The 10,786-nt window shown below is 41.5% G+C and overlaps 1 protein-coding gene across 1 annotated transcript; it reads right to left on the bottom strand.

The window, feature by feature from the left end:
• Nucleotides 1-8,941: 8,941 nt before the first annotated feature.
• LOC121799019 (UDP-glycosyltransferase 86A1-like) lies at nucleotides 8,942-10,578 on the bottom strand. The gene is made up of 2 exons (XM_042198330.1): nucleotides 10,036-10,578; nucleotides 8,942-9,957 (listed from the first exon to the last, which is right to left on the bottom strand). The coding sequence occupies exons 1-2, from the start codon at nucleotides 10,559-10,561 to the stop codon at nucleotides 9,044-9,046; spliced, it is 1,440 nt and encodes a 479-aa protein (XP_042054264.1). The 5' UTR covers nucleotides 10,562-10,578; the 3' UTR covers nucleotides 8,942-9,043.
• Between the last annotated feature and the right edge of the window lie 208 nt (nucleotides 10,579-10,786).

Genomic DNA, 10,786 nt, shown 5'->3' with positions numbered 1-10,786 from the left:
TTTAATAAACTTAGGGGCTAGGGTATAGTACGTACGCATTAATAACAAATTATAAAACGATACGAATAATTCACCAAATTGTCACGAGTAATGGATGTTATTAACTATATAATGCACAATATGTGAACTATAATGCATACGAATAAGATGTACCATGTTATGATGTTTGACACACGTTTCTTGTTTCCCCTAAGGGTTTAATAAGCTTAGGGGCTAGGGTATAGTACGTAGACATTACTAAATGCACGTATGTAATCTTCAATCCGTTGATTAACCCATATACACAATACCTCTAATAATGCATAATATACTGAGATAATGACAATTAACAACTACATAATGCACTACCTAAACCAAATAATGCACATACGTATATTCCAATAACAACAATTTGTTAGTAATGTCTACGTACTATACCCTAGCCCCTAAGCTTATTAAACCCTTAGGGGAAACAAGAAACGTGTGTCAAACATCATAACATGGTACATCTTATTCGTATGCATTGCAGTTCACATATTGTGCATTATATAGTTAATAACATCCATTACTCGTGATAATTTGGTGAATTAGTCGTATCGTTTTATAATTTGTTATTAATGCGTACGTACTATACCCTAGCCCCTAAGCTTATTAAACCCTTAGGGGAAACAAGAAACGTGTGTCAAACATCATAACACAGCACATCTTATTCGTATGCATTGCAGTTCACAAATTGTGCATTATATAGTCAATTATATCCATTACTCGTTACCATGTGAAGATTACATACGTGTCTACGTACTATACCCTAGCCCCTAAGCTTATTAAACCCTTAGGGGAAACAAGAAACGTGTGTCCAAACATCATAACATGGTACATCTTATTTGTATGCATTGCAGTTCACATATTGTGCATTATATAGTCAATTATATGCATTACTCGTGACCATGTGGTGCATTATTCGCAGATACCAAAATGTGGCAGTTATTTTTCCGTCAAATGTCAATAATAACCCTGTAATGCATACAACCACCTTTTATAATGCAACACGGAACCAGTTTTATAGAATCAATCTGATCCGTTGATGCCTTAGATCTAACGCGTAATATTAAGAAGGAAAAAGGATCTAAGATGTGAAAAGGAGAATAACGCTCCCCTATATATATATATATATATATATATATATATATATATATATATATATATATAGTAGTAAATAATAAATTTTAATTAAATGTTTTATCAATAAATATTATAGTATTATACATTTAATAGTATTATTATAGAAAACAAGTCTTGTACCAGTATATTAGAATATTTAATGACGTTAAGTTTAAATACAATAATATATTATAATACACAATATTAATAACTAGTTTTAAACTCTATGTATAATTATAAACTCCTATATTGTAAAATATTAGTGATTGTAAAAGTATAATTAACATATAAGAAATATATTATAATTAACAATTTCTTAAAAGAATATAAAATTAAAATGAATTATTAGTTTCGGTGGAAAAATAATTTCAGATTTAATGTATAAGGATAATTAATGTTCATAATATTTCAATATGACCATGTGGTAGAATGGTAAATGAGTAGGTACTTAGAGATGAGGTCATGTGTTCAAGTCCTACCAACAACAAATCTCAAAAAAGTATTTTGAAAAAGTGAAAAACCGGTTTCCGGTTCACGATCGGACCGGCATGTTCCACAGGTTCGCGGTGATTCAATGTGCTAGTGGTAGTAGGTATTTAGAGATGAGGTCATGTGTTCAAGTCCTACCAACAACAAATCTCAAAAAAGTATTTTGAAAAAGTGAAAAACCGGTTTTCGGTTCACGATCGGACCGGCCGGTTCCACCGGTTCGCGGCGATTCAATGTGCTAGTGGTTTTTAAGGGTGAACCGGACCGGATTGCCTGCCGTTTCGCGGTTGAACCGGACCGGATTGCCTGCCGTTTCGCGGTTGAACCGGTCGAACCGGCAGGTCCGGTCTGATTTTTAAAACACTGGTTAAAATCCACCTTGTCCTCAAGGTGGAAACCATGAAGCAACGAAGAGTTGAAAGAAGAAGCTTTGGCAATTTATCTCCTCCTAGATCAAACAGACACCATCGTTGTTTCAATCTCCTATAACCTACTATTGCATATTCAATGTAAACCTCTGACAAACACAGATTTTGCATGTTTTTAAGGACTAGATTTGACTTGTTTTAAATGTCAATCATGCAAATTATGTTCTTAAATTGCATATGTTATACATTTGGTATTTTTGACGTGTTTGTTGATAAATGATAGAAAAAGATAGAAAAATGTGAAAAAAATGCCAAAGTGAAGCAGCCTGTTCGAGCTCATTCTGGAAGCGATTTTGAAGTCAATCAGTGCCTACTAGATACCAGTCTCTTCGTCTTCGAAAGACCTTCGCGTGGATACCTTAAACATCTAAATCGGAGTTCTGTGGAGAAAGTTATGGCCATTTTACAAACATCGCGCAGTGTAGTCAAAATCTGGCGGAAATTAGGCGGAAATTCACGGAAGAAAAGAAATTATTATATTGTGAAGCCAAATCTCTCCTATTTCTTGTAGGGCACGAAATTTATCAAAAATAAACCTTTTTTCCAGCCTATAAATACCTTTGAACCTAATTCATAATCTTTATCTCAGAGCCTCCAATCCTCCCCCTTCTACACATTCTTCTATTCCATCTTCCACACATAATTCATCCATCTTCCATTGGAGCGGAGCTCTGCAGATCCAGGTAAGAGAAGACTGAAGATTGAAGATTCAACCTTGGATTTTATCAATTTCTTTCATGTCTAGTGCTTTTATTATTGTTTTTACTACTTGTCTATGAGTAGTTAAACATACTTTGTAGATTTTTTTTGGTGAAAACTTTTATACATGTGTTTTGATTTATTGAATTGAACCTTTTCCTAGCTCTTGTGATTATTTTGCTTGTTCTTGTGCTTTATTGTTCTTTTGTCTGGCCAACTTGAGAACTATGTTCGTTTAACTAGATTAATCGAGAGATAGCTAGTTTTACGTGGTAAAAGGAACGAGTACAACACATAGGTTTATCTGCACTCGAGAGAGGGGACCCTTTGTGAGGGCTTGAGTCTTAGGAACTTAAGGAGTTAGAATATAATCTATTGGAAGTAGACTTTGATAGTTAGAGTCTAATCTACTGGATAGGTGCACTTGAGAGAGGGCTTATCTGAAAATCGCGACTTTCCTAATAATCCTGGAGACATATAAAGGTAAAGGTTCTGTGAGATTAATCATCACTAGGTCGTAGTAGTTGGATCCTAAAACTCTACTTTCTTTAGCCTGATTTGTATTGTTTTGTTTTTATATTTGTTTATATTTATGTCTAGTTTATAAAACCAAAACCCAAAACTCCGTGTCTCTAGATAGTATATGACGCTTAGTATATGATAACCAGTTGCAATCTTATTCCTTGTGTTCGATATCCCGGTACTGATCTTTAGCTATACTAGTTCTACCCTGTAAACTTGCAGGTATTTTTTGTGCTAATAAATAGTGCATCAAGTTTTTGGCGCCGTTGCCGGGGAATATTATTGCTTTAAGCTGATATTGTAGAACGGTTGATAATACTAATTTAGAGTATAATATTTTGTATAATTTTATTTTGATTTTTTTTATATGTTTTACAAGGGTTGCTATTTGAGGAGAGCATGAAGCACAACAATGGATTACCATCCGCTCCGGTACAAAAGGCATCCCAAAGGAAGTCCCGAGAATGGGGACTAACTTATGAGCTTCAAATAACGTCAAGCTAAAGACGTTAACCAAGCGCTAGTTGGGAGGTAACCCAACATCGGTATCATTTTTTTATTTAATTTTGTTTTAGTTTAATGTGTTTTCTTAGTTTACTCACGTCCCTACCGACTTTACAAACTTATTCTTAACTTAGTTTTGAATAAGTTTGGGGGATGAAGTGGTGGACCGTGAGTTTAGTTGTTTTTTCTTATTTTATTAGTTTTATTTTATTTAATAAACCCGAGGTGAATCTTGTCATGAACATAACATAGAAAACTTAGAAATACTCATGTTTAAGGACATCAGACCGAGTTGCATATGATAAAAATTTTGTTTATGTGTTGGTTGAGTTGACTTGATACATTGATTTGAGAGTTTTGTAAAAAGGTGTATAATTAATGAATTGCTTGTTTACCTTGAATCATGCTTATACCTTGTGAGACTTGAGCTATATTTTCTTTCTTGTGTGATTTATCTGCATTCATGTATTTGTTTCTAGAACTTGCTCCTAGTCTGCCTAAGTTTATATAGTGTTTAAATGATAAAAGAGGACGTTAGGCCATCCTTCTCAGCTACTTTATATATCCAAAGTTATGACCTTATTCAAAATATTTTTCCCTAGCTAGCCACTTTGAGCCTTTAAAGTCTTTTTCTTTGGAAGCTATATATTTTGGGGAAAGAGTTGGAGAGATAAGGTAGAAAGAAAAGTAGTGTGCTTACTTGTGAAAAGTGCATAGACACTTGTGGTTTGAATGAGATATTTGGTTGTGCATAAAAGAAAAAAAAAGAAAGGATGTACCAAAGAAAAAAAATGAAAAGAAAAAAAATCAAAGGAATTTGGGAAGTGAGAAGAAATTTAGACAAAGTCTAGAATTTACTGCGATTTGAATTGTTGGTGGGGTGCTAAGTTTGATGTAGTAGAAATTGATCACTTTTGCTATGTTTGGGTTTAGTCACTTTTTAGCCATATTTCCTCACCTTACCAAAGAGCCTACATTATAACCGAAAATAAAGACCTTTCGGATTGCCTGCCGTTTCGCGGTTGAACCGGTCAAACCGGCAGGTCCGGTCTGATTTTTAAAACACTGGTTAAAATCCACCTTGTCCTCAAGGTGGAAACCATGAAGCAACGAAGAGTTGAAAGAAGAAGCTTTGGCGATTTATCTCCTCGTGGATCAAACGGACACCATCGTTGTTTCAATCTCCTATAACCTACTATTGCATATTCAATGTAAACCTCCTCAACAAACTTCCTCATGATCCTAACATGAAATGGCTTGTTATCAAGTTCCCCCATCCTCTTCACACCCATACGAGAGTATATTGACATGTCTTTTAACCCACTAACCGTATCTTCGCGAGCATCATGTAGCTCATCTTTATATCGATTATGGAGCTTCTCCGGTATTGAAGGAGACACAAGGGACCATGTATCTGCATTCACTCCCTTCATAGATGTCTTTGCGAGACAACCATCGAAATCAAATGTTGCAATTTTACTTGAATCATGAAGACCATCATCGTCATCAATTTTATCCACCTCTATAGCTCGTACTTCTTCATCTGCTAATTTCTTCTCATTGAGCCGCAAGTCAACTTGATTCAACGCTTTTGAATCACCCTCAATTCCCAAGTATTTCTCTTCACAAGAAACAAGCTTCATAGCGGATTGGAGGCTCGGTGGATGCAGGCAGGAGGGATGGTGTTGGAGCAGGGGCTGTTTCACAGTAGTGGGCAATTAGAGGCAGGCCTCAGCTGGACGGAGGTGAGTCGTAGGATGGCAGCAGGATGGCGATCGTTGCTGATCCATGTGCAGTAGTGGGGGCGGTGCAGCAGCAGGGGCCGGTGGCGCTGCTGCGCGGCGGTGACTTGGCAGTGGTTGTTGGTCGAGCACGTGCTGCAGTGGTGGCTTCTGGTCGAGAACAAGTTGTGGATGTGTGGGGGTACGGGGGCTTGGGAATGTGGGGTGCAGGTGCCGGTTCCGGTTTTGGGGCTGCTCTCGCTGCTGGCCAGTATACGCGCTAGGTGGAAATTGTGACGGCACGGCTGAATCAGCGTGAAGAAAGCCCCAGGGGCCGAAAGAGGGGCACGTCGGGTGTTTTAATGCGGGAGTGTCCGATGTTCCACGATGCGGCGGGCCATAGAACAGTTCTGGTACCAGCTGTGGCGGTGGTTCCGGCAGCGGAGGAGCGCGAATCTCTCCCACACGACAACCGGATGTTCGGAAGGGCGGATCCCAGCAAGTCCGGCGACGCCTAGATCCGGAATAGAAGTCCACATAGTCCTGTTGTCCATATGCTGCTCTTGACGCCTGCAATTTTGTCACACGTCGATCGATTGCTTCCCAACTTGATTCAAACCTGTCGAACCGAGCCATGATCTTTTCAAACCCTAGCGATGAGGCGTCGACCGTCCCTGCAATGTCGCGTTGCTGGTTGCTGCATTCCGGAGTGTCGCGCGGGGGTAACCGCGGATTGTTATCTCTGCGGCGGGTTACCATCGAGAAGCGGCGCGATGTATCGCCGCGAAACTCCTGAACGTTGCTTCCGGTAAGGAGCCTTCATTTAGTTTAGATATATTAGGGATTTGAATATCTTTTCATATATTTGTTTCTTGTTCATTAAGTAGGTATTCTAGCATTATAAATAGGATATGGTGTTTTCATTTTAGTTAGTCAATCAATCTATGAAATTATCGTTATTTTGGCTCAATTGAGTAGCAAACAAGAAACACATCCTAAGGTTGCCGACGAGGCTGATCTCGCGCTCAACCGCCCCTCCGTCGTTCACATCGCCGACCCAAACGCTTGGGCGCTTGACAACGACGGCTCTCGTTTCTTGATTGTGTGTGGAATTCGAACGTTGGGGATCGTTATCCTTAACAACTGGTGCTTTCATCGTGAGCTCACCCTCCACAACACCGATCGAACCATAGCTACGTCGCTGCCCGACGGGAATCCACCCGCACACAGCAACTAGGCACGCCGCTGCCCGACGGAATCATTCCGCACACCCTCCGCACCACCACCATCACCACCGCATCTCACCCTCCATATTCTATCAATAAAAAAAGAAGATACCTTCTTCACCAAAAATAAAGTACCACCGATCACTGTCGTGCTTCACTGCCACCATTCAACGTCATCATGTCACGCAATTACACCGGAGTTGGACGGAGGGTTCAAATCAGCAATCTGCCGTGCAACTTTCTGGGGACAAGCGAGATTTCCTCCGCCGGACTGGAGAAGATCATGGCCCGGTTCGGCAAATTGGAGTTCAGGCTGGATTCAACGGATTGGCGGGTCGACCATCTGGAGGCGCCGGCATCCCTGAGCCAAAACCACCCTACGTCTCACACCGCTTGGATCCACCTGATTGTCGCTCACGGAAGGGATACTTGCCCATCGGGTACCGCCATCGCGCGCAGGATGCGCGAGCTCGACCCCGCAGCGGCTATGCCGAGAGAAGCCACCTATTTAATCGCAGAGATCAACGAATCCAACTAGGGGTCGATCGCCACCCGATTCGCGCAACGCAGCCGCACCTTCTGACTTGCTGGGACCCACCGACGCAGCAGCAGGACCGCGGCTACCCGTCCTTTGATCACCTGTCCCGACACGCGGGGATGTGCTGGGACCGACCTCATCATCGAGAGGAAGTGCGAGCGCCGCGAGGCCAGTCCGCCTACCACCAGCCCCGCCACACCGCCGACCGGCCACCGCGCTTGATCCTCCTGCTGCGGGACCTGTACGGTCAGCCCGCGCGTGTGACCAATCAGACCCCGTACCCACCGCCGCGCTCGCCTACCTGTTGGGACACGTTGGGATTGCGAAGGAAGCCGGGATACCCGACAGATGACATATCTTTTGAGAGAGAAAGTGATAATCTATATTGGGGGAGAAGGTCGTCTCTCTTTCATAATAGGTATATTGAGTGCTCAATGTCAAGTCTAGTGATGAAGAAGAAAACTACTCCTGGTCTTCGTTCGTTTGGGAGTCGGTGTGAACCAGATTACAAAGTTAGTGTTGGAATGAGGGAGCAAGAAGGAGATGGAATGTCTGATTCCTCCAGTTTAGATGAGCAGATTGCATATTCATGTGTTGAAGCCAGAGTTTTCGATTGCGTTTGTGATTGTGGTATGAGCGAGGAGGAGCTTTGTGATTCAGAGAACTCCATATTAGAGAAAGCAGCAGAGAAACTCATGGATCGTGGCTTTCCTAGTAAAAATCGGGGATCTAGGGAAGGTAGAGATGGCAGACTCGAAGACCAACAAGTTTTATCTTTTGTGGAAATCTGCCCACCGCGCAACCCCGATATGAGTACAGAGAATGAGGAAAAGGCATTGTTGAACGATGTAGAGGAGGACGATTCCACTAATGAAGTGAAGAAGGTCGTCGCCTCACTCAATGTTGTTCAAGTGCCATCCAAAAATGTTGTTGGAAATTGTTGGAGCAAGAAAGGAGATGGTGCTTACACCGGTTTGCCCGTCATTGCTTGTGTCGGTGATGTACCAAGTATGAATCATCGATCAACATTGCTCGACACCGATGCAAGGTTGATCCCTCTGCGCAATGACACGCCATATTTAAGCATTATTTGAGGTGATAAAGGAAGATATTCAGTTGTTCGATATGTGTTTGATCCAGGAGGAAACGCCTCGCCAAAGCTTCTGCGTTCGACTCTTTGTCGCTTCGTAGTTTCCACCTTGAGGACAAGGTGGATTTTAACCTTGGGAGAGTTGATACGAGCCTTCATCTAGTTTAGATATATTAGGGATTTGAATATCTTTTCATATATTTGTTTCTTGTTCATTAAGTAGGTATTCTAGCATTATAAATAGGATATGGTGTTATCATTTTAGTTAGTCAATCAATCTATGAAATTATCGATTTTGGCTCAATTAATTGTGCATCAAGAAACCGTCTTTACCGTTGCCGTGCGATCATTATTGCGTGCGCTTTCATTCACCTCTCCTTCTTAACACAAGAATGCCTCAGCTTTTGTTATGAAGTTTTGAGCTGACGAACGATGTACCCAATAACTCAATGCAATAGTCGTGATATAATTATTGGAATACATGAATCTCACTTTTGCTGAAATTGCACTACTGGGCCGGCTGAGTTTTAAATAATTTTGTAGATAGTAATGCAATATTGTTGTATAACTAATATGCAAGTCGATACATACAATGTGTGGGATTTTGATTCAAACAATTCAGTTTGAGTTGAAACATGGAAACCAAAAGAGCAATCTGCATCACATACTGCGATCATAGTTGGTAGTCAGCTTTGGAAATGAATCTTTGCCTCCAAATCCTTTAGAAAGCGGTCGAAGTTTGTTCTGGAATATCCATCAGGTTCCACTGCATTCTTCATAATCTTCCGTACTCTTTCTGCATTCTGCTTCAATCTCTCCAAATCACCTCCGTTCATAAAGCTCTGAATCTTGTGGGCCACATTTTCCCTATCAAGAGATCCACCTTCACATAGATGAATCCCAATCTTCCAATCAGCAACCACCAATTTGCTATTACAAGGCTGATCAAATCCAATGGGATAGCAAATCATTGGAACTCCACACCACATGCTCTCCAATGTTGAGTTCCATCCGCTATGCGTCAAGAAGCCTCCAATGGCTGGATTCGAGAGAGTCTCGACCTGATCGCACCATCCAACGATAAGCCCTCTCTCTTTAACCGCATCTTGGAACCCGGCCGGCAACACACTGGCCGTAGCCCCATCGCCTAAAATACCTTGTCGAATCACCCACACAAAATCCACTTTGCTGAGGAGGAGTCCGTAGGCCAATTCCTCAAGCACCTGCTTATTTGTGTGAACAAAGCTGCCAAACGAGACGTATAGCACCGAACCAGGAGGTTTCGATCCGAGCCAAGTCGTGCAGTCTGATTTAGACCAGAGACTTGTGGTGACGGTGTTGGTTGAGATATTTTGAGAGAAGTTGAGAGGGCCGACGGCGTAGTTTGGTAGGTATCGATTGAGAGCTGAGAGGGTTTGAGGCTCAAGCTCTTCCACCGTGTTTTGCAGGACAAAATCAGCCATCTTGCCCTGCTCAAACAGCAACCGCGACGCTCTGCTAATTACGCTTTCACACTCTGATTGTTTTAGATAGGGCATTATATACTTGGTGTTTATCGACTCAACTCCTGGAACGTACTTAATTTCCTCCTCCACCTCATCTGTTGCTCCCAAAAAAAAACAAAACTTTTTAGTAATTAATTTGTTAGTATTTTAATAAACACGGTGAAGATATATACCTTTGCATGGAAAATGGCCATTTTGTTCAAGAAGATCCAAGTGATATCCCAAGCAATACACCAAGGCCGATTGCGTCCATAGAGAAACGCTGACAAGGTTGTATTTGCGGGCGACTGCGGCAGCCCAGTTGTGGACGGTGTCGGCCACCAAGAAATGGAGCATGTCCCGATCAGAAGCGAGTATGTTGCCCACAAATTCATCGACAAGAGGTGGGAAATCACGGACCATTGCCTCCCAATACTCTTTGAAGTTGGCATCCCTGTCGAATTCAAGAGGAAAGGTATCGGCCATGGTGGTGAAACGTATGTCGAGCCCTAACTCCCGAGCTTTACTAAACAAATCCACATCAGTTTTGTTGGCGTGGTGAGTTTGGCATAGCTTGCGGTGAAGGAATTCAAGATGAACGAAGGTAATGACGATGCCACTGGAAGCAAGCTTAAGAGCTAGATCCACGAAAGGGTTGAGATGTCCTTGGTAGGGAACGCATATCATGATACCATGAAGCTTTCTATGCCTTTCTCCCATCTCTATTTTACTTTTCTTTTTAGGATTAATGCATAATATATATGGAATACTCTAGCTTTGTAGATTATATTTGTGTGGTTAGTTCCATCGATTTCAACATGTAGAAAGAGCCAAACTATGCAGCCAAGTGGACCTGTGATTTTACATGGCGGAAGCAAATTTTAAATTGACAATATAAGGATGTATTTATCACTTATCAGGCCATTATAGTCATAGATGTTACTA

The sequence above is a fragment of the Salvia splendens genome, chromosome 1 (genome assembly GCF_004379255.2).
Source record: "Salvia splendens isolate huo1 chromosome 1, SspV2, whole genome shotgun sequence".
In the NCBI taxonomy this organism is placed as follows: domain Eukaryota; kingdom Viridiplantae; phylum Streptophyta; class Magnoliopsida; order Lamiales; family Lamiaceae; genus Salvia; species Salvia splendens.
This window is presented reverse-complemented; position numbering and strand designations above follow the sequence as displayed.